This window comes from Xiphias gladius, chromosome 1 (assembly GCF_016859285.1).
Source record: "Xiphias gladius isolate SHS-SW01 ecotype Sanya breed wild chromosome 1, ASM1685928v1, whole genome shotgun sequence".
Taxonomy (NCBI): domain Eukaryota; kingdom Metazoa; phylum Chordata; class Actinopteri; order Istiophoriformes; family Xiphiidae; genus Xiphias; species Xiphias gladius.
The window spans coordinates 12409089-12434339 of NC_053400.1; the positions used below are offsets into that span (position 1 = coordinate 12409089).

At 40.3% G+C, this 25251-nt stretch overlaps 2 protein-coding genes across 3 annotated transcripts in view; both read left to right on the forward strand.

Moving 5' to 3' along the window:
• The first annotated feature begins 1400 nt into the window (after positions 1 to 1400).
• arpp19a (cAMP-regulated phosphoprotein 19a) lies at positions 1401 to 5190 on the forward strand. Its single transcript, XM_040118457.1, has 3 exons — positions 1401 to 2022; positions 2915 to 3037; positions 4528 to 5190. Exons 1-3 carry the CDS (start codon positions 1966 to 1968, stop codon positions 4696 to 4698), a joined length of 351 nt encoding a protein of 116 aa, XP_039974391.1. The 5' UTR covers positions 1401 to 1965; the 3' UTR covers positions 4699 to 5190.
• Positions 5191 to 7321: 2131 nt separating this feature from the next.
• Positions 7322 to 25251, forward strand: part of myo5aa (myosin VAa) — a 57484-nt gene continuing 39554 nt past the window's right edge. For both annotated transcript variants that reach the window (XM_040131974.1, XM_040131964.1), the window contains exons 1-3: positions 7322 to 7535; positions 22409 to 22519; positions 24341 to 24512. In XM_040131974.1, the coding sequence (XP_039987908.1) occupies positions 7509 to 7535; positions 22409 to 22519; positions 24341 to 24512 (310 nt within the window). In that variant the 5' untranslated portion in view covers positions 7322 to 7508. The remainder of the gene's footprint in view (positions 7536 to 22408; positions 22520 to 24340; positions 24513 to 25251) is intronic.

Here is a 25251-nt window from a genome sequence, read left to right on the forward strand (position 1 = left end):
TCCGCTCTGTGTCTGTGTGTTTTTAATTTTCCTACCGTACTTCCTGTTCTACCACTGTATCGCCATACAGTCGCAGAATGGGTTGGGCAAAGGGGGGTGGGGTGGAAAGCACAATACACAAGGGGCCGCTGCTGCTATTCAGAGAAGAAACATCCGAATGTCACACCTGCTCTGTGAAAATAATAATCACACTGATTTAAAGTTCAGAGAAGTGAGAAAAGTGCAAATGAGGACTCAAGGTAATGTAATGTCCACACTCTTCACACGTGGTAGTAATAACGTGGGGTGTGACAGCTGATTTTCTGCTGATGTCCTCGCTTCAAGTGTTGGCCAGTGTTCCCTGACTATATACTGGTCCTGCAAAACACCACTATAAATGCATGCATTTCAGATCCATTACAGACATTCAGACCTTTTTATTACATTGTGGTTGTTTGTTTTTTTTATACAAGTGTAGCACAGTGTGCTCTTCAGATACATCATAAAGGATAACATGTACATTATGTTTAAGAATGTATAGATGAAGTATTTAAATTACAAAAGGAAATGGACCATGGACATGAATTAGAATAGAAATAGAAAATACAAAAGAATAGAAAAAAGGCTATTTTAAAAAATTCTAATGTTGAAAGTAATTACAAAGGAAGTGTTCTGGTCATGGTCCATGGTAGTAGTCTGGATACATAAAAAAGTAGATGGTGACTCTTTTAAAATCTTTTCTTTATGGGATAGTACACAAAGATAACCAGTAACAGCAGATGTGAAATTTCAGCCTGGATTATTGTGTCAAAGATTCCTATAAATCATTTTGAATACCATTTTAAACCATTTTTAACAATTTTGCAGTTTTAAAGTTGTTTTATGGTGGTAACGGACGATCATAGGAGTGTAACCATAACGATTTATGCAAAGGCAATATTTCAATTAAAAACAAAAGGTATAGAACAGCTCCAATTTTTTTATTATCATCATTTACACATTACTGGACAAATACTGAGGAAACACCTCATCAACCATACAACTGTAGACTGGCAGATCCTGAACACATTTATCACAGCTAATGTTATTTTTGATCACAATAAACTTATTAAGGCCAAATGTGAGGAAAAAATCTTTTTTTGGACAAAACTGTATCCACCAAAGGTGTTGTAAGTATTCACAACTATGAACAGTAATCTCTTGCAGTGCCACTGTGTAACATTCCTTGGCTCTAAATGCTGAGTGGTGCAGGTTGAAGTACAATTTAGAATTTATCCTCTTCACACTCATAAGAGGCTGTAACACCTGGAACAGCCAGCCACGGCAATTTACCACAGCTGACAGCAGTAGGCGAGTACTGCTGTCGGTTTGGCACACAAAGCTGACAATAGGTGGTGGTCATTTAACACGGCGGCCTCTGGGCTCTTAAGTGCATCTGCACAGCCTCACTACATTTGTATGCATCATTTATTTTTCGCATGGTGACAGCCTGTGGCTCTGTTGTCCCCAAAGTGCCTGTTTCACACATGCATGCCTTGCTGCTTAGCTCCTCTGTAATTTAGCACAATGAGAGCAAAGGAACCGTATAGTTGTCAGTCTCTGCCACAAACACACTGCATACAGAAACGTTTGCATGGGAAACCACGAGAAACGAACGGAACCTGCTTTAATCGGTGCAGCATTCCTCATCCTCCAGATCTGAGGATTATTTGCCTGAAACCTGGATTTGCGCCGCAGCACACGGGTCTAACAGCTGATCGGTACGTTATGCAACGTAAATCCGATCCCAGCACTCTGTGCGGGTGCACGGCAGGAGTACCCGAACGTGAGCGCGCGTGGTGTCTCCGCATGTGACGTAGTATTCCTTGTGCCGGGGTGAGCGTTCGGCGGCAGTCGTATGGGTACGGAAAGTCGGAGCAGGGGAGCTGTGGATCACTCGTCCGACTAGTGGGCAATTCTCGGGTCTGAGATCACGATAATTTAGCGATGTCTGGAGATATCGAAGAAACGCAGACGGCCGAGGAGACATCAGTGGACGAGAAGGTAACTTTTAGCCTGCTGAGCAGCAGCAGTTGCAGCGGCACCGTTGACTTTGTTACAGCTAACGCTACGTTACATTGCGTTAGCTTCTTCGCCCCGCGCTCGTTATTGTTGACATATCAACCAAAGCCAGCTACAAGTCCTGATTAGTTTAGTTAATGTCATCTGTCAAACTGTAACGACATCGCCTTACCGGCTAGCTGGCCAGACGTTTCGGTTGCTACCAGAGCTAGTGTTTTGGATGGTCGGTGTGAATGTCAGAGGTACCGCTAGTTAATGTTAGCAGCTCACTATCCGCCAGGCTAACTGTCATGACATTCACACACTGGCTAATCATCGGCAACAGTTAGCTCAGCTGCTAACGTTAGCTTAGCTCAACCTAACAGATTTCTGCGCTCTGGCTCAAAGCCTAATGACATTAATATTATCTTCAGCTCCACTTAGCTACCGCATTTTTGCGTGCTGCTAGAGTGCTTCCTAGCTAAGCGTCTTAGCTATTAGTAACGTACACAATAAACGGTTTAAGCAGCCAATTTAACGGTTAGCGTTAGTCCCAACCGATCGCCCAGCCCAGTGAACAAACACAACTAAGGGGAGTAGTATCGGTAATTTGAAACTGGCAGGTGAATATTTAAACACCTTTTTGTTAATACTGATATAACCAGCTATGTTAAATCAACAGTGCAATAGCTACTTAACAGCAGTTAACGACTGCTGTGCAGATCTTATTCAGAAATTCTAGGTGTTAGTAAGCGTTTGTATGTGTTTGTAAAAGTTCGTCTGTACCGCAGTGCCATCAGCTGACAAATGTGCTCCCTTGCTGTGCAGTAACCGTGTTTTTTGAGAAAGATGTCTGACTTTCATCTCAGTGCCTCATGTATGTGCTTGTTTTCAGGAGGTTCAGGACAAGGTCATCAGTCCTGAGAAGGCAGAGGAGGCTAAGCTGAAGGCCAGATATCCAAATTTAGGAAATAAACCTGGAGGCTCTGATCTGCTTCGCAAACGCCTCCAAAAGGGGGTGAGTTATCTCTTGTGTTTGTCTGCTAAACGTTCAGCCTTCACTTGAGGACAGTCTCTGATTTCACTGTCATTTTTGGTTCGTAACATTACACTTACACTCAGTTGCCAGGTTACTGGGTATGTTTAAACTAATGCTCCTTGATTACAATAACTTAAGGTCCACTTACTAGACTTTTTCGAAGCATATCCTGTATATCAATGAGAACAGACTAAATTTCAGAAAAGCCTCAGTATAACACCCTACAAATCCATATCACCACAATCTACAGTTCCCAAAATGGCCATAATGTTGAATCAACACCTCTCAACTGCTTCAACAAAACCTGAACTTTATAACCTTCATGTTGGCAGTATTTATTGCAGGGATGTTGTTTTTGACTGTTGGTTTGAGCTTGGTATACCTTCATATATTCATAGCTTACTGCTGTTTTTATGGCATTGTTATCACTCTAGGTTCAGTTGCCACTTGCCACGTTTGACATGTTAGTCTAAGTAATCCATTGAACAATCTGAAATTAAAGATACTGAAAACAAACTAAACTGAAAACAGAATTTTTTTCTCTACTCTCAAAATAGCTAAAATGAGAAGTTGATTAATTTATTTTTTTTATTCACGGACAATTAATTATTAAGTAATTTATCAGGTAAAACAAACATACTAAAACAATCATGGTGGTAACATCTTTTAAATATTTCATCATCATTTCAAACAATCAAAATTGAATATGTTTCAGCCTCCTGAGACTAAGTTAGCGATTTTATAACTTGTCGATATTTTATAGTTAGTTATTTGATAAATTAAATAAACAACCGATACATTAACCAATCAAGAGAATAAGAATTAGTTACAACCCAAAATATATTTAACTTGCTAAACAAGCTTAAAAGTACCCTGTGGAGTTTTCTTGTAAACAAACAGAAGTTATGTTTACGTTCATTGGGTCCCACCAAAAATCATTTTGTGTATCCTTGAGGTGTAATAAACACACTGAGTGCATCTCTTCCCTTTATAAAGCATTTGCAAAGTTGATTTTTGTTTTTGTGTTCACATGTGTGTTACTGTACTAGCGGTCTTCTTCTTCGCTGCCTTTGTTGGCACAAAATTGTGTATCACACCATCTGTGCGTGTGCATGATACCAACAAAACAAGGACCTCAAGAAAGATCACTCATGAAAATATTGCTCCATAGCACAAATAGTCAATCAGAAACTCCACAGGGTACCTTTTTAAAACAAGATCACAATTTTTGGCATTTGCTTTCTTTACCGTCTGTGTAATATAAGCTATGTGTGTCTTTAAAAATGTGTTTAAGATCTCAACAAACGTGTCTATGTTGCATACTGAATATATTTCTCCTTGCAATGTAATTAAAATATTTCAAATATTTATAACACTGAATGTTCACTCTATACTACTTGCATTATTCAATGATGCTAATTCATGATTCACAGTTTACAGTTTAAAATTAGAATTTTGTCTCTCAACAGCAAAAGTACTTTGACTCAGGCGACTACAACATGGCTAAAGCGAAGATAAAGAACAAACAGTTGCCAACAGCTGCACCAGAGAAGACTGAGATCACAGGGGACCACATCCCCACCCCCCAGGACCTTCCCCAGAGGAAACCCTCTCTGGTGGCCAGTAAACTGGCAGGCTGATGCACACGTAGCCTCGACATCCCCTGCAGCACCTGCCAGCCCTAACCCTCTCATCTCAAGTCTCAGAGCTGTAACCTTACCTCTCCCACCCCCCTCACAGTACCACTTGTCCCCTCTGTCCCCTCCCCAACAGCCTGGACCCCACCTAGCACACATTGAACTGGCTAGCTGATACCTTCAAATCCTGTTTATTTTTGTTTTCATCCCACTTGGCCCTGTCTCTACTGCCTCCTGTCCTTGTTTTTGTCCCTCACCACTCCATGTTATCCATGTTCCCTTTTTATTTTCTCATTACTTCCATGTAAGATACACTGAAAGACAGGACATCCAAGTGTGACTGTGACGAGTGGACTGTGATTCTTCTGTACAACTGATGGACGATCAATATCACAGTGTTTACTGGCTGAAGAGAGGGGCGAGAAGGCAGAATCTGCGTCTTGTGTGGTTGGAGGACTTTGGTATAGACATCAGGATATATATATATATATATATATATATATATATATATATATATATATATATATATATATATATATATATATATCTATATATATATATATATATATCATCTCTTTGCTTTTGTTTGGCACAGGGAGAGCCGTCAGCCTTTTACAAAGTTTAACATCAGATTTGTATCATTTACTGTATGTCCTTATTCTAAATTATGCTGTCAGTATGCTTGAATGATTTGACCGAGTGTAGTAATCCAGAGGCCAAGCTCAGTTTTGTTAACACTTTGGTTGTGAAACACGGGGGGAAGCCATACTAAAGGACCACACAGTGAAGGCCAGAGTGTTATAAGGAACTGCATTTGTGACGCAGGGATCCCAAAGGCAAACATCACTGAGCTCCATTTGAATTCATTAAGGTGCACTGATTAGACATTTAAACAGGTGCTGAAAAGCTCGGGTGCAACATTAAAGCTCTGGGTGGCAGATAAATGGTTCATTCAAGACATCTTGAAACTAAGAACTTCTTTCATGTGTGAAAGAGGAGGGCAGGCTTTTGTTGGCTTCAATCTGAAGTATAATGTTGAAATTTTGCACTGTATTTGTGGTGTGCCATGCATTTCAGCCTCATGGGACGACACAGTCCTCTCCTTGGGTCAAAGTTTTAGTTCAAAGTTGTCATGAATGAGGCATTATCATACTAAAAGAGGTTAGTGGAGTATACGGGACCCGAAACTCCAAGTCTTTGTACCCTGTGAACAGAACTGTCGTTATAAATGTACTGGGAGCAGCTCTTGGTACTGGGAACAAAGAGTGTAATGAGTTGTGTTCAAATTTGGGAAAAACCTTCTATACTCATAAGTTAAAGTAGTTTTATCTTAAAATTGTCCTCGGCCTTGTGTAGTGCTTTTCCAGGGTCCTTACTGACTGGATGAAGTTAACCTGTGATGTGGTAAATCTAAACTAGCACTACATCTGTCTGAGCTGTGCATGTATGTGGCTGCCCTGCTGTCACTTTGTGCCATTTTGTTTTGTAAATAAAATAATTTTGCACAAACGTTTAATTGCCGTGTCACGCGTGTTATTTTGACATGTTTCAGGACATATTGTATGTCCGAGGAGAAGATTTCACTTGATTGAGGACAGACAGTGCCTGTTTGTTGTCATATATATCTTTTTCCCCATGCTTTGAAAACTTGATTGAGGACAAACTTTTCTTCAGCTATTCTAAGACAATATTAACAACGTGTTGATTACATATTCCATCATGTGGAAATTTGACGTTCATGTTCTAAGTTTTTTGGGCCATCAGTAATGTAGTTGTCAACAAAAGTATGTAGAAAAAACTGAACTCCAGTCAAAGGCAATCTAGCACCACAGTCAATGACACTTTAAGACTGGAGCTCTTTTAGATTTAGATTTTATATATTTTTTATAACTAAACCCCAATATTTGTCCCAAAAAAGTAAAATGTCAAAAATTACTATTGAATCAACACCTCTTTGACAGTTTCAGTTAAAACTGAACATCATACTGTGTGCTTCACGATGGTACCTTCTGTATTATATGTTAATTTGTTGCATTATACTCATCCAGTTTGCCATAATTAATAACTTAGTTTTTGTGATGCATGCAGTGATTATTTCCTCTTTTGATTGTAAAAAAAAATTGATATGAATTAAAAAACATTTTTCTCTATTTGTTTTCTTTTTTAACAGAATGTAAGTACACAAATTCCTCAGGTTATGGATATACACATATTAATTACAATTGCAAAATGTACAGAAAAATTAATATTTGTAAGATATTGCCATTATATCCATATTCAAACTTAAGTAATCCCCCTGAATAAAATAAAAACTGATTGATAATGACGATTGCAGGGGCCCACAGCTGAGGGCCCTCACATATTACAATTCAATAGCTTTATTTATTCAATAGAGGGCGCAGCAATATTTTACATCATGTGATTCAATTTGAAGCCATGTTGCTAAAGAAAAAATAAAAACATAATATAGAGTTTTGGGTTTTTTTTTTTGGGGGGGGGGGGGTGGTGTATCATGAACCCTTGACCACTGGGGGGCGCAGTGTTCCAGGCGGCAGCAGCGGCAGCAGCCCTCTGTGTTTGGCTGAATCATTTCATCCATCATACCCAGAATGCAAAGTGAGCCACTGAAACCTCAGCAGCCTCAAGCGTTTCAAGTTATCATGGCGACAAGAGACGCCGCTACACCTTGAGTCCCCGCAGCAACAAAGGATATCTTCCCCCGCTTCATGAACACACACTCTGAGTCCCATGCAGTGCGGAGACCTGCCGGAGTTTTAGCCCAGATTGGAGAAAGGACATAGCGAGTGACCGTCATGGCAGCGTCGCAGCTGTACACAAAGGTAAAACAAGTGTACATTTATATGTATACAGCTGGTTTCTAGCACAACGGGTGAATAAAATGTGCTAGTCGCGGGTTCAGCGTCTTTCAAAATGCCCTCAAATGTTCGGGTTATTTTCTCAACAAACAACCTTAGAGTTTGATTTTTCGCTACGGACAAAAACGTGTCTTTCCCTACATAGAAGCAAGCGTGGCGGCGGCGGCGGCTTCAAATGAATGAAAATGGTTCTGAAAACGAATAGAAAAACATGCTGGTGTGACAGGGCAGTGAGATGTGTTTTAACAGAGATGTCAGGTCACCGCTGAAATGGGTGCAGCTGACAAAAAGACCGCGTGAACAGATGCGACAGAGTCTTCTCGTTTCTCTCGGCAGTCGTCCTTTCCATGCGCACGCATGAGATCAAATCGGGGTTATTAGCCTTTTTTTCGTCCTTTGTCACCTTGTTTGCTCACCAAAACAAGATATCTTCTTCTCTCGGGCCTTCACATTTTACATCAGCCCCCCCCTCCCACTGGAAGCTAGGGGGCTGGGATGATGCAAAGGCGGTGCCAGCCATCATGGAGGCTCCGGTTTTTTATGATTTTAAACCACGATATTTGACTTTAGCGCAAACCCGTGCGTCTATATGGCCTCGCGTTAGCCTTGTACATCGGAGTCGTTACTTGTGTCTGTAGTTTGACCTGGTTATTCGGGATGCGAGCCGAGTCCTTCAGGTTGGGTACCGGCCGAGAGATGCTGCGACGAGCGCAGCATCCGGACATTGTAGCATCCTTCGCTTTAGCATCCAGGATGTTTAGAGCAGTAGAGGCCCCGAAGCCTCTGTGTGGCTGCACAGACTCAGTGCTGCTGAGCAGGCCTGTTGCACTGAAGACACACAAGGTCATAAGTGTTGTTGCTGCTGCTGCTCTAGTTAGTTTCTATGACTGCAAATGTGAAACAGAAAACTGTGTGTGTCTGTGTGTGTGTGTGTGTGTGTGTGTGCATACGGATGGCGATGAGTCACCCACCTCCCTACTTGGACACCTGGTGTGTTCAGCTATTAATGAAGGTTGTGCTGGAGAAAGAACGTGACAGTGTGTGCTATGGTGGCAGCTGCCACTGAAATTTCTGCTTAAATCTGTACCAAACTGCAACAGTGCAGTGTATTTGGAATGTGAGCCACTCCACGTTCAGTTGTGTCTCTCATTTTGATAGAACCCCCCCCTCCAAACCTCTGCTTTCTTAAGAGCTTCAGACGAGAGGTCAGAGATGTGGTCTTTAAACCAGAGGGCACAGACTGGGACCCAAATGGACACTGATTAAATGTTCCTGCTAGCTCCTCGGGTGCTGCCCTGTAGCAGACCCCGACCACTGATCTTTAAGAAGAGAAACAATCAAAAAGTAACAAATCAGGTATAGTGTTTAGAACCGAAACATTTATTCAGTTAATCGTTCAGTTAACTGAGAGAAAATTCAACTTCAACAACTTATTGATTTATTTGATTAAATTCATTTTTCTAAGCAAAAATGCCAAAAATTAACAGGTTCCAGCTTTTTAAATGTGAATATTTGTTGGTTTTCTTAGCCATCATTAGTAATTAATTTGAATATTTTTCCTTCTTGGGCTGTTGGTTGAACAAAATATGAAGGTTGAAGACATTATCTTGGACTTTAGGAACTTGGGATGGGCATTTTTTTTTTTTTTTTTACTATTTTCTGATATGTTATGGACCAAAAAAATAATTGATTAATCAAGAAACTTATCAGAGCTGTACACAAAGTTAAATAAGGGTATTTTTATGTTTATAGTTGGGTGCTAGCAGGTCGACTTTTCTTTTTTTCTGTATTAAATGTCCCAGTTGCAAGTTCAATGTCTTACAAAATGGCTTTCAGTTTTCTCTAGGATATGATTTTTGCTGCAGAAAACATGTCTCTCAAATAATGGTGGTGGTGGTGACTTTATATGAAGGACAATGGCTTTGAAACCACATACAGTAAAACAGGATGGTCTGACATGTGATGTCCGGTAAATCTATAATGAAAATAACCATTAGTTGCACCCATTAGTTGCATTGTAAATTTAAGACAAATGAGGGTTTCTGCCGGCTTTCATAATATTTAGATGCATTGAGTTTGCTTAAATAGCACCGACCATATTCCAGTAGATTTTGGCTGAGCCTGCTGAATGTATTGCCTCTCAGCAGGATTTGGCTTGTCCAGCCATCAGTTTGGCTGTCTTATGCCATAAGCATCTTGTTGGGTGGTAAATGGTTTGAATTGCAAAGGAAAAGGAGACTTTGGATGTATGGGTCAGTGTGGCTGGGAAACCCAAAGTTAGTCTCTGCTTTGAATGGTAGAGTCTGTTTTAGAAGTCGAACTCTGAAGTCAGACCCCTCTCTGTGATTTACTTTTCCAACACAGGGGTAGAAAACACTCTGCCCTTTGTGTGTAGGAGTCGGGCTTATAGAAGCTTATTGAGTGGGTCTGAGCTGCTTGGTTTACATGCACCAACACACACACACACACACACACACACACAGACACACACACAGAGAATCAGATTCTACTCCACCCTATGTTTGGCTCCTATTTGGCCTGGCTGCCAGTATAAAAAGGGGTGAGTCAGAGGTGAAGACTCTTTCATTAGACTTGAGCCAGTCTTTTCCACCCAGTTTAGTCATGTAAAAAAAAGTCAGGGTCAAAACTATAGTCAGAGGTGGTGAATGCGGCGGTGAAACATTGCCGTGTAACAAGGAGCAGAAATGGAAGAGAGGGAGGACATTCACCTGGAAATGGAAGTGAGGCGATGCTCCGTTAGATTACTCAGAGCTGGAAAGGCTCTTCCACACACAAGCTAAAGTTTGAAAAATATATACTGCGTTTGAAGGAGTGTTCACACTGTACAACAACAAGAGCATATGCTGTATTTTTAGAATTACTAGATTCAGCGCTGATTCATGAACCTAAGCTGAAAGGAAAACTATTGGTTCTGCAGATTTCCTATTTCGCAAACTTACTGTGCAGCAGATGCAGAGTCATACAGAGATGGTTTACCTCTGATTTCAGCTCAGACAGTCTGTTTTGTTCAGTCTGTATCGCCTGTGTAATTTGACTGTGGTTCGACTGTCAATCCTCAGCAGGAGCCAATGGTGAGACACTAATGAACTGTGCTCACCATGCTCAGGAGCACTGTTGTTTCCCTCTGATGTGGCCTGGTCAGGAAGGATCCAGACAAGGAAACCCCAGAGGAAACGACAGTGTAGCAAAAAAAAAAAAAAAACCCACAAATACAGGGCCTTGGGTTTTTTTTTGGTTTTTTTTGTTTTTTACCATCAGATTTTTAGAGGTTCCTTTCGCTCATATTGTTCAAGTAAGGGTGAAGAGAGGAAGATTTATTTGAGGAGACACAGGAGAGAGTAGGGATTGGAGTCATGGGTTGAAGGAATAGTTAGACATTGATAAACGCTTATTAGCTTTCTTGCCAAGAGTTAGATGAGATGAGCGGCTCCATCTTCATATTTACTGTACAGATGTGAGATTGGTATCAAACTATTCCTCTAAGTCACAAAACATTACTATCATGATTTCATGCCCACGATAATAATTGCAATACAGCACTTTTAAAATATTTGATCATTATTGCGAGACAAGCATCTTCAGTAGATCGAAATCTCTGTGTAAGTGATGAGTACAATCAAACAGGGCCTACAATAGGTTTTCATAAAGCACAAATAAATCATACACTATATATTGCCCCTATGGTCGCATATGGAGAGTTGTCATGATCACCCAGTGGAAAGGAAAGCACCTGCTGTTACATCACTGGTTGGGGTGCTGCCTAAAGCACAGTATGCTTGACCATTTCAACCCATAGCCAGCAGCACAGTCGTGGTTTGCTACCAAAATTGAAAGGTCAGTTTCATTCATGAAAGAAGTGATTATAAAATGACATTTAAGTCTGATCATCAAGCTAGTAAAAGACCTTCAGAAAACTAAAAAAAATAGAGAATGACTGAATTATTTTACCGAAGGATGAATCAAAGCTTCAGTGTACATTAAATCACACCTGAAGAAATAGAAAAAAATGCAGAAATAAAAAAAATGATTTTGTCATTTTTTTTATTGAATGAAATAATATTACAGAGATATTTGTCAACAAAGATCTCATAAAATAAACCTAATCTTATGACAGTGCTTTCTATATAGAACAAAAGGCAGCATCCTCAGTAGACAAAACTCAATTTGTTTACATTTCATATTTTACCATAGGAGTTTATGTAGATATGTCATGGAACAGAGCAGTCCTGCTTTGTGTGCTGTAGGTGTCATCGCAACTGCATCAGGTGGCGAATTTTACATGATCTAAAACCAGTTATTTATTTTTTTCTCCTCAGCTCTAATTTAGAGCATGTGCATTAGATTACGGAGATAACCTGGTTAAAGTAATTGTGCAGTCATGTTGTATATGCTCTGGCACGTAGCCATTGCCTGGCCAACACAGACGGACACACCAGGGCAGATGGACAGAGAGTAGGGCTGCATGTTTATGACTAAAATAGCGATTCCATCTGTTTTTGGGTTTGTTTGTTTTTTCAGTGTTAACGTGCTGAAGATACTTATTTATTGTGATGATTTGAGAAACCCAGCTTTAGCATCTTATTTCAGCATTCTGTTTGTCTGGAACCAGAGGCAAAGGAAATCACTGTCACTGTTACACAATGGAAGAAAATTGACCTTGATGTAAATAACATTGTGCTCCTCTAAAACACTGACACAATTTCAATCGTGTGTGTGTGTAGGAACAAGATTCAGTTTTCCTGCTCATCTGTGCGTCTGTCAGACGGTTGTTACTTGGAGCCATGTCATCGGTTTGTGGGAAAGTCCTGTTTGCTCGCTCTGAGAGTCTTTCTGCTTTAGAACTCATGTGATCGAGGAACGAAGCCCCAGATATGTGATAGACAGAGGGGATGGCCAGTCATCTGTCTCGGGGTAAGGAACTTTGGAGAACGTCAGTGAACGCTGCTTGTGTCTGCAGACACAATGACAAGGTTTCATCCGCCAGCAAATTTTGGAGCTCAGTGCTCGATCAGTTAGTGTCTGGTCTTGTGGCGTGTGTGGCTGGAGGCATCCAGAAAACCACTAGACTCACAGCATGAGCTAAAGGCTTGATAAAGCAACAAGATGAACCGGGAGTTGCAGTATATGTTTGTCCAAGTAAGTTTTTGTTTCTTTTAAGTTTTTATGGAGGGATGGGGTCAACCTCATCTCTCCATTCATTGACTAAGTAGACATGTTGTAAAAACAGTATGTAGTATGGGAAATTGTTAAGAAAGAGTCATTAAACAGGCTGATCTGCTGAAGGAGGAGCTACTTTTCTCTTTTTAGCTTATATGCAGTTCTTTGATGAGTGATCTTTAAGTTTTGGTCTTGAGGTTGATGCAGTGTCTCTCTAATGGGGGAACACGGAGCCCCAGTCCTGACACACCCTTCTTTTGGATTCACCTCTGTAGAAAATAGTTATGTCACTGAAATCAGCAGGGCGCTAAAAACTCTCTATTAGCAACAAATCAGATTTGAGCTTTAGCTCAGATTTAGCTACATGTACACCAGTACATGTAGATACATGTATAACTGTGTTGCAGAGGCTTACACCCTAGTTGGGTACAGTGGAGAAGCAGTATGTTATACTGTTGAATGATACTTTGTACCGTAGACTTACAGATCATATAAATCTCTTTCCTCATATTTGCTGTGGCGTGTTTTTGGTGTACTACAGTTGCAGCATTGGAGAGAACATTTGAGCTTAGTTTCTCATACGTCAAGAGCTCAGCTGTGTGCCGACATCCAGTTCCCCCATTTTCCCACCCTGGCATAACGTACACAAGCGAAGGAGTGAAACTGATTGGATTAGCTGCTGGGCAGCATCACAGCCTCTCAGTAAGAGACTCTGATCTCTGGCAATGACTGGACATTGGCACGCTAGAAAAGAGCCCAGTCTAGGGAACACCACTGGGTGTAGTGAGACTATCGAGGGTCCTTCCTACTAAACTCTCCACCGGCGCTGATGTCTCCATATCTCGACATCATGCCGCGTCTGCCCAGCTGAGCAGAAAAACAGCAGATTCTCACATGAGTGGCATCATGTGACAAGGCTTCTGCAGTCTGGGACTCCATTGACGGCTTTACTGAGAATATGTGGGCAAAACACTTTTCACATTCCACTGCAGCTGTCTAGATAGTTGTCTCTACCAGTCCGTATTGTACAATGTTTTAACGTTTTAATGTATTTCCACTTGATTCACTCCTCTAAATTCCTTTCATTCTTCTGTACAGTTAAATGAACAACTTTATTTCACTCACTTGACTAGTCAGTTCTTCGCAACAGAGGAGAGGAGGAGTATATTTTTTTATTTGCAGAGATTTTAGCTACATGGATTAAGCATAGGCCATGATGAGACATTTACCCAATTTAATTTATTTAGCCGTAACAAGAAATTTTGCAGTTGTGATTAAAAAAAAATAAAAGGGCTAATGCAAAGTGATACTCACTTATGAAATTAGTGCAGAACTTACATATCTATATATATATATATTTCAAGGTAAATTGGAATTGATTTACATGAAAGTGGTCCGATAAACATTTATATAGGCATTCTGCAGTTTGAGAAGAAGGAGAAAACCCTGTGAGAGTTCAGCAAAGGTACAGCAGGCCAGGGGTACTCCAATCCAAGAGTGAAAGCTCAGAGCTCAGTATAAGCAGGGTGAAGTCTCTATAATCTGCTGTTGACTTTGTGCACATTTGTAAACACTTCTCCTGGATGCCCCGCCCTGCACTTACAGTCCCGTTCCCCTTCCCTCTCTCACACACACACAAGCGCACACACACACACACACACACACACACACACACACACACACACACACACACACACACACACACACACAGTACATGTACATATAGTACACTGTACACACACTCTCCCAATGCCCTGACCTCTGTGACCTCCAAACCTCACTCATCCATCTTCCTTCATGGCGACACCTTTCATGGCATCTGCCAAAATTTGCCAATTTCAACAATGAAAAGAGCACGTCCACTCATCTTTCTTTATATTCAGAGATAACAAGCATCTTGGAGCTGCATGTCTTGGCACGCAGTTTTGGATGGAATCAGTTTATTCTTGCATCTTTATTAATGTAAAAACACATCCATTGCTATTGTTTCTCTTCTTCTCCTTTTGGGTGCTTAAATTATTCCATGTTCAGTGTTTCTGTCTGCGGGACAGGACCACAATTAGACAAGTTGAAGCTTTTGTAATCTTGTTAGCAGCACTTCCAGTAGTGGTAACCTGTAGCCATATGTGAATGTAATGAAATCGTGGTGTAGTTGAATGGAATAAGATTAGCCGGTGTTAAACCCTGAGTTAGCCTAATCAGGTCCTGATCCTTTGTTTCAATTAAACCAGGATTAGCATCAGCCCAGCCTTGTACCTTCAAGAGCTGCCTTTCCCTGCTGTTAACTGACCTGCTGACAGCTACTGTGAGGCTAAGAGTAGACTACATTTAGAGTACACTATTGGTAACTTTCACTTCTCTTATCTTAACTCGCCGCTTGCTATCCGTTGTTCCTTTTGGTGAATTTATGAATTCTGGTAATTACTTGATATAAAAAAAAAAAACTGTCATTAAATAGTTGATGTGTCAGAATAACAGTGCATTGCTCTGAATTTGCTAAATCAGTGTTGTCCTCTAATATTATCAATATAATGCATATTTTTTTGTAGAAACTATAAATAATACAATAGCTGTCTATGGAAATCCTTTATAACCTGAATAGCTTGTTACGTTTGTGTATGTTAGTATTCAAATATTGTAAATGGATTGGTATTAAGGACAAAAAATATCTGTATTATTATCTTGTGTTTTGACAGAGAATTTTCAACTACTTAAACTGAGGAATTTTCATTTTATCAAAATAAAATTCTTCTGAACATAATGCAGAGGTCAGCAGCGTCATTCTTAAACAATGCTTGTTTTCAAGTGTTGTTTGAATTCAACTATGCTGATAAGATGCCGCAACAGCAGTGACGAAATTATTTTCTTATAATCAACCAGGTTAATGACCATAAATAATAACTGACCTTTCGCTAAGTTCCACCTCTCGAATGCAGACTGGCCAATCATAGCATCAGAGTCTGACAACCATACGGCCGTGCTCCATAGAGTCTCATGCCGTCATTTTGGATTTTATGTCATTTGCAGGCTGGTTTTGTAGATTTCGAGCTAGTCTTGGTTAAAGATTGTGCCTGGGGCACGTGTAATAGTGATATCGATTAAAGTAAGTCCGATCAGATGGGCGCAAAACCCTGTGGAGCTAACATTCACAGAGTACAGCATATGGATCATTACAAGCACTTCTATGCTATGCCAGGGTGAACTGAATGTATACACATGCTTCTTTTGCTTTTTAATGATTTTAACATTGAACCTATACTGCTTTACAGGATCAGTGTCACTCCTTAATTTCATAGTCTTCTGTCTCGATTGCCAGGTGATGTGGTGCTTCAAATTTACACCCTCATCTGTCATGTTTAGCTTCTATCTTTAACCTTTTAAGATGTTTTAGCTGGTGAGTCAGTTTGACATCCTGAATATATCTGTCAAACACATACCGTAGGCCATTCTGTCTGCTTCTGAAATTGCTTTTTTGTTTTTCTAAAATTGGATAATATGTCTTCAGGGAGTGCAGTTAGTGACAGTATGGGCGTCATGCCAGCTCCCACAGCTTTTGACGGACTAGCAGCGTCTAACAACAAAGGGGCGGGGCTTAGCGAAGGGTTCAATTGATGTCACACTAACTCTCAAAATGATGAAAATGATTGATTTTAATATGAAGGGTTCAGCACTATGAGCTGTCCAGATTAAAGGGGCAGTCCATCAATTTTACACACGCAGTTTACTCCACATGAGAAGTACACCTATAAAAACAGATTTATAAAGTCCTCTGTGGCTCTGAAGGAGCTTTTCAAAGTCTGAGAAAATAACCCTGAGGAGGTCATAGTGATGCCATCAGGGTTGTCTAAGCATGGGCTTGGACACTACAAATTTGTAACAGATAGCCTGTGGTACAAGCTTGGGGCATAGAATTTGAAAGACATAGATATTTAGCAGACAAGGGGGTGTCTAACAAAAGACCGCTGAGATGCATTTAGTGCTACAACGATTAGTCGGTTAACTGATTAATCAATCAACAGAAAATTAATCAACAACATTTTTGATAACTGATTAATCATTTTCATAACTTGTCAAGCAAAAATGCCAAATATTTGGATGTTCTAGCTTATCAATTGTGAGGATTTGCTGCTTTTCTCTGTTTTATATGATAGTAAACTGAGTATTTTTGGGTTTTGGACTGTTGGTCAGACAAAACAAGACTTTTGAATACATCACCTAGGACTCTAGAAAATAATAAAGGGCATTTGTCACTATTTTCTGACATTTTGAAAACCAAGCAATTAATCGAAAAAATAATGGGCGGATTAATCAGTGGTAGTTAGTTACAGCCCTGGTTACATTATGGTAAATATGGGATCCAGAGTTTTATGAGCTTGACTCATACTAGAGAGTAAAAGTCAGAATACCTCACCCTCTGCTGCTTTAATTTTGACCATTGTTTTTTAACTCTGTCTTGTGTGAACCCCTCGATTTTATTGAAGTTCAATACTAAATTGCTGGAGTACCCCTTTTAATGTAGTGTGATAACCAAATCAGAAGTCACTTGACTGGGTATTCACTGCCTGCTCCTAGAGTGAAAGGAAAGCAAGTAGTCTTGTGCTCAGGGCGGGATCTCATTGCATACACTGAAAATGTCACCATTCATTTCAAAGAAGAGCGTCTTTTCTTGACTGGATGCAGATCAAAGCTGAAGAAGGTGTTGCATTGTTTGTATGCATCATCTCCATATTGTCATAGTGACTATGCTAGCTAGTTTGTAGTTTGTTAGTTTTATCTCAATGTCCTCTTGAGCGCTGCATGCAGTTTAACACAAATTAATCACACAGAGATCACATGACCCTTGCGTCAGTGTGACCAAGCCCAGCGCCCTGATAATGAAAAATAAAACAAAAAGATACAGGCCTGCAAATAAAAATTGAGCCTCTCATTGGCTGCCTGAGTTCACAGACCAAGTAGTGTGTTTACACTCATGCATGTGGAATATGTGGGGCAATGCAGAGATTAATTACTCATGTGATTTCTGATGTCACATATGATGTCATCGGTAGCACACCAGCCTGACCATCATCCATCCCTATTTAAGGCAGACAGAGTGGCTGCACTGTGACTCCAAACATTGCTCTTTTCCAGCTCGTGTTTCATGGTGGAAGATGATGTCCTTGAAGCATGTAAATGTCTGTGCGTGTGTGTCTGTGCGTGTGTGTCTGTGCGTGTGTGTGTCTGTGCGTCTGTGTGTCTGTGTGTCTGTGTGTCTGTGTGTCTGTGCGTGTGTGTGTGGTTGAGTTTCATCCTTCATCTCTCCTCTGTTTTCTCAACTCAGGGGAATTTGTTAGACTGTAAATATGATTAATTGCCTCTGCAGCTGTATTGTACTGCTGGCTTTCTTTCTGTCTATTTGTCCCTTGTCAGGTACACATACACACATGCACACACAACAATACAAGTGTGTATTTGTATTTTGGTCCAAGAGGAAAGAGGAGGAAAAGAAATGTGCTGATTGGCTGCATATATCAGTGTTAACTAATTCAGGATAATCGTGCTTGACACCAAGTGATGTGTGAAACAAGTGTAGGGGTGTGTGTGTCTGTATGTGTGTGTGTGTGTGTGTTGTGTGAAAATAATTATCAGGATCAGAAAGTGTGCTCAGTAGCGCATTGATGTCTCTGTGAGGTGTGATGCTGCTCAAAACTCCCTTTTCCTATTTTTAGCCCCTGTCCTCCTCCTCCCTCGCTCCCTCTATATCTCTCCCCTCTCTCTCTCTCTCACTGTCTCGCTTCATGCTAGGAGGCTGGCAGCTGGGACAGTCTCCTGCAGGGACCAAAAAGGTGAAACGACTAATGAAATGGTGGAATGAGGAGAGAGAGAGCCATTAAGGCCATGTTCTCCTATAATTGTAAATAAATTCAGGCTAACACATTTGACACCTGATGGTCATAACAATTGCAAAAAAAATGATGGGCTCCTTACACCTGAAAGTGACAGAAGCTATGATATAACTGTCGTATTTTGAAGGCCGACAACATTTCTAAATACTTCATCAGCAAATAAATAAACTGTTCAGTGGGCTAATAGTGCCAATAACTTGTAAACAGTTGTTCCTGTTGCTATTTGTTGCAGATATTGGCAATTGAAATTGTTAATTACAGAAATTGAATTTAAAATGATGATTGGCTGTTTTCATTTAATCCATCGTAATTGGGGGAAAAAAGACGTCTCTAATGATAATGTCTGATCTCAGGGATCTCTTAGTTGTGAGTGTTTGTGTCGAACAGATTGTTGTGATCTGTGGGTTGATCACGCTAGCTGTTTGTGAGGGTCTCTCCTTTTTAGCTGCTGTTTGATCTGTAACTCAGCATGCACATAGACTTACTCTGTCGCTCTCTTTTTATGAAACTTTGGCAAGATCTCAATAAGGAAGATCTCTTCCCTCACACCCTGCCTTGTTCCTCTATGAGTTACCATTGGCTATATTCTCCTGATATATATCTCTCCATCACTTCCACTTTCCCATGCTGTCAAATCCCTCAATTCAAAATCCCCACGTCACTATATCTGACCAATGATCTTTCTGCCCGAGTTCCTCGAGCCAGTCAATCACTGGATGCTGTTCTTTAAATAGCAGTGCAATTCTGTCCATTTGTCTTTCAGACCTACTATTGTGCAATTGTGCAATAGCATTTAAAGCACTGCTCTGCTACTCACCTTTTTAGTTGTTTCCGATTCTGGCAACGTTTTTGTGGATGAAGCAATGATCACGGAGGAAGATTCAGCTCGCTTAGGCGTCGATGGCGGGCATCTAGAGTCGAAGCTTTGACATTGCCCCTCAACAACTCTACGCTAAATCAGCTCTAAACATTAGATCCAGATCCTGGTCTTGAGTTCAAGAATTAACGGAGAGCACTTGCCGCATTTTACGCTGGCTTCCGCCCCTTCTGGTCTCCTGCTTGGTTGTCTGTCCCACCTGTCCACATCTCTCCGAGACACTGCACTAAAATCTTTAAAGGTACTAGCCAGCGGCCCGCATGCAACACACACACACACACACACACACACACACACACACACACACACACACACACACACACACACACACACACACACACATATATACACAGAAACTTGGCTTCATCCCAACAGCATCCGTTTGACATTAAGTGGGATTCTGAATTCTACTATGCAGTGAGATCTTCTCTACTGTCCACAGTTAGCCACTAGGTATCCCTCTCTCAGGTGAGAAAATGCTTGGTCACGCTACTAGTCTGGAGTCCCTGAAAGTTACTCTTGACAGTCACAAGATGTAAATTTCCCTGCATGATGTAGCCTGTAACAGAAGGCTAACTGAAGCTTTTCACAAGCGGTTAGCCATCTTATTTTCCTACTGGATCTCCTTCTTCTGCTCTTTCGGAAATTAGCCCTATTGTCCCATCATGATATGATGATTATGATGATGATTTTTTTTTATTGCAATGCTGTGGTACTGAGGCCACTCCTTCAGGTTTGGTGCTGCACTGCAGGGAATTCCCTCATACACCCTCTCTGCTCAAATTTCTCTCAGGTCTCATGACCCATGGGCTAAGTCATGCATATAGCTGGTGGTGGCACATTACGTTAATTTCTTATACCCATGTAATTTCTTATAACCCTCATCACAGGCTAACATCTATTCCTCTCGTCATGGAATTTTGACAGCCCTCTCTAGCCTTTGTCCCACGTTAACATACCACAACCATAGAGATAGATATGATATATTAAAGAAGTTACTGATTAATATTGGGGATATCAGCACGAAAAAAAGACTTTCTCTGTTATTTCATTTTTTTATTTCTCATTCTCTGAGAGGCTGTAGCTGCCATTTCACACCACCACTGTTCTTAATACTAAGAGCGAGAGACAGACAGACTGAGGGAGGAAGGTGGAGGGTTTGTGTGACCATGATGTCATGATTCAGATGATTGGTAGTGAAGCAGAAAACCAAATTAACCAGTCTTTTTCCCGTTGTGCCCCTCTACAATGAGATCTTTCTCTCGCGACTCCGTGAAATTGTTATCAGCAGTTTATGTAACAAAGCCATGAAATCGTTGTTGGTCCTCCAGAAAGACTCTGTGCTCATCGTCATGTGCTTTAGTTGCCAAAGTCCTTATCAAGAAGATGTTATTTAAACAATAGTAGTTCGCTCCATGTGTTCCGTATTTGCTGGTATTTGAAATAAATGAGGCTCACTAAAGTGAAAATCCTCCTTCATGTTCAGATTATAACACATGAAGGTTTTAGAGTCTAAATCCTGTAGTGATTTGTGGAGGTGTGGGTGTGAATGTGGGGTGGCTTGTACTCTTATACTTAGTATGTCCTACATAATCCTTTAACAAAAACAGAAAGATAGGATACTGAGGATATTTTTACCCGCTATCATTTTTGAAAGTTTTATGGTTAGACTTAATGTGCAGAATCAGGTTAAAGGGTCAGTTTGCCTTGTTTAAAAATAACATTTTCTCAATTAGGGCATCTGATGCATTCATATGTGCTCAATGATCTCACACAAGCTAGACACATAAATTTCAGTGTGAGTGGATAAAACACATTCCGCTCCTGGGGAACACATACCATTAACATTTTGTTTTCTTAAACTTCGTCTAACTCTTAGTTTACACACACACACACACACACACACACACACACACACACTCACACACACTCTCACACACTCACACACTCTCTCACACACTCACACTCTCACACACACACACACACACACACACACTCACACACACACACACACACACACACACACACACACACACACTCAGTCACTGCAGGCCTTGTCTGTCTGGGTTTTTAAGGTGACAGTTTGGTTCACTCAATTCCCCTACACCTCTAGAAGCAAGGCCTTTTTACATTTGTATCTATATATCCCTGTATTTATCCACATTTGTACATTTGTAAGCTGGATTCCTCAGCCATGTGACCGGCGGGGTCCATCACTGTTTTTCCACATGTCTGTGATCAGCTGATTGCCTCCAGTCACAAGTCCTTAAAGGCCTGAAACTGTTTTATAGCTGTGTGTGTGCGTGTTTGTGTGTGTGCATGCGCATGTGAATTTTGAGTTATGACCACACAATATCCGCAACTGCATTCTTACATCGTTATGAGCTACTATTTGTTCAACAGTTTGTTCCTACAACTTTACTGACCATTACAAGCCATGTGCTCATGACTGTGAAAACACAGAACCCATTGTTTTCTCTGAGGTCATACTGTTTTCTCTTGTTTACTGTTTTGTTCTGTTTGTTCTCCCGTCCTTCTTCTCTTGAAAATGGTTTTCGCTGAGCTGAGGTGGAGCAGACTTGAGTCAAATAGTATCTCCAGGTGACTTATCTTTATTCCAGCCTGCTTGAAAAACTAGATAGAGTACTTTATAACAATGGGATCCTCAAATAAATTCAGAAATTTCAGATAATTTGAGAAATTTGGTATATTAGAAAGATATAGTTTTCATATTGACCCAGGCATTTTCAGTATACAGTATAAACTAAACCAAAAATAGAAGGGAATTTTGAGTGGAAATGTAAAATGTCAGCAACCCTGGCACCTGGTATAGTTTGTATTTCTCAAGTGCCATAACATGATTTTAACTAGCTATTATTTTTCCCTCTGTCTCTCAGCTTGCTCGGGTGTGGATCCCCGATGCAGAGGAGGTGTGGAAGTCTGCTGAGCTCACCAAGGACTACAAAAATGGCGATGCCTCCCTGCAGCTCATGCTGGAGGACGGAACGGTAAGGATGAATGGAAGAGGTGGGGATCTTTCCCTCTATATGTTTTTTCTCTGTTTTTTCCCCTTCTCTCTCTCGCTGCCTCAAAGACACTTCAAAGCATAGCGTCTCATTAGCGGCTACTGGTTTTACCATTAGCACTCTCCACAAATGAGACCTTGTTGCAAAGATACCACAAGGAGCATGTAGCAGTGAATATAATTCCTTATCTTAGAATACAAACAGCTACCAGCATACATTTTTTACCTCTAGCAATCATTATCAAGCACCCCTGTTAATGAATGCATGCTAGTAGCAAAACCATTTGCCATGTTGTTCATAGTGATTTAATATTCATGTGAGCATATGTTAGTGTAATCAGTTGCAACTACCATCAGTAAGGTTTTGTTTTTAGTTCTATATGTTTGGCTGGTTTAATGTTTTCAATGAAATTTGGTGAAAAGCGAGGCCAATAGCCATGGAACAAGTGGCAGATTTTTGGTGTCAAACCAGGTAGATCTAGGATATTAATTTTCAAAGGAGTTAAGGTTATTTGTGTAGCTAAATATCAGATACCATTCTCAGTTAGCTTTGCAGGGCCCAAACAGCAACAGTTTTCAACATAGCCCAATCTCTCAAAGAGGACAAGGAAAAATTCCCACAAACCCCCCAAAACATGAATTCTTGGCATCATGAATTAAGGCATTTATGTACATTTTTACACTTTTCCATGAAACACTGTACCATATTTGTTGAACCTGATCCTGATCCATGTGCAGATTTAAAATTCTATTTTAGATGTTTGTGCAGCCTTTGTGGAGTAAAGCACAAGTTCATGTGGGTTAAATGGCTGCTGTTGAAGATTGGCAGAAAAATGAATATGCAGGGAAAGAGATTCATTTAATAAGGAAATAAAAAGCGTAAAAGGTGAAAATGAAAATGTGCATGGGACATGCCAGCTGAAGTTTCCACACAGATAGTGGGGAACAACACAGCTATGAATGATGGTTTTGCTCCGGAGCCATTGCAAATCAGTAGCCTGTCTCATGACCTTTCTGAGAACATATACATGAAATACTGTATGAATACTTTTAGTGGGTGTGGACATCTGTTATTCATCATTTAAATGATGGCATCTCCAATGTTAGTCAGCCTCACTCAGCCAGACCTGGGAAACTGCAACAGCCAAACATGTAAAGGAGTTTACAGATGCTCATCCAGAAGAAATCTGTCTATGGATTTTATCACACGACTTGATTTAACCTACTGTATGCAGGGTTTCACACAGAATTAGATTCTATTCGTGACGGTAGCTGAAATAGGCCTAGAGAAATAGAAATAGTTAATATTCGTAGGCGGCCCGCCCAAATAAAGTCTGTGTTTGGGAAACACTGGTATGGGGAAGAAACCTTTGCACTTTTGGCTTTTAGCATTAAAAAACGGGGCATGTTTCTCTCTCATAATTTGGTAAGTATAAACACAGAATGTAGTTTGTTGGCATAGTAAGGCATCTCTAAAAGTCATGTATCAGAACAGCTTAAACATATTTTAACGTCAACTCTGGGACTGTGTTGGTTTTCATGTGAATTCTTACATTTGAATATATGATCTGTGGAAGATACAGGTAGAACTCATGATGCATTACTGTTAGATAAGGGTGTAATCTTAATATGCAAAATGTAAGGTAATAGGGTCCTAACACAAGTCACGGTCATATTTGCACTGATCCACCATCTTTTGTTAATGTATGAATTCATAGTTTTTTGTTGCGCTTTGCATAAAAATAATGTCCCGTGTCTCTGTTATAACTCTACTGTGTCATTCTGGTTTCCTGATCATCCTTAGAACATTGAGCACAAGCTGGACCCCAAGACGAAGAACCTGCCTTACCTGCGAAACCCGGACATCTTGGTAGGCGAGAATGACCTCACAGCGCTCAGCTACCTCCACGAGCCAGCCGTGCTGCACAACCTCAAAGTCCGCTTCATCGACTCTAAGCTCATCTACACGTACTGCGGTAGGAGGGCACTCTAACCATCTAATGAAGGTCTTCTGTATGTTGTCAGTTCTTTAGAATGAAATCCTACTTTTTTAAGGAATGGTAAAGCAGAGAAAAAAATTAGTGACATAGCACTGAGAGATAGTCATGGTCCTTTTCACATGCTCATTAATGTCTGCTAGAACTGTGTGATCAAAAACACACAGTTGTAGCAGACTGTGTGAATTTGTAAAATTTAAATTTTCTTAAATTTCAAACGATCCACTAAAGTTAACAATTTAGATTGTCATTGATTCCCATTGTGTTTATAGCTCAGTCACTAAAAACAGCAGAAACCCCATTTTTGTACATACTACAGCATATGTTCTGCTAATCAGTTGTATATTGCTTCAAAATGGACGATTTTATAGTTTATTAGTTAAGCACAGCCTTGATGTCAGTGACTTTCAATAACCTTTATTGTATTTTTACTATAAGTCAGGCATTGTTTATTGTCCCCATTCAACATCTGTATGCTATGCTTATCAAGAACGCTTACATTCATCGGTAAAACTTGTCTCTTATTAGCTGCAAACTGCAGGCATATTCACTACTGTTGTATATTAGGGTATTATTTGCATTATTTGCAAATTCAAGAGGATAAATACAAGGTATGGGATGTGTTTAATTTATTTCTCATAGTATTCTTACAGTTTCAGTTAAGTTTTCATCAGTTAAATAGTCACTTTGTTTTAAAGTGTTGTTTTTGCTGCAAATA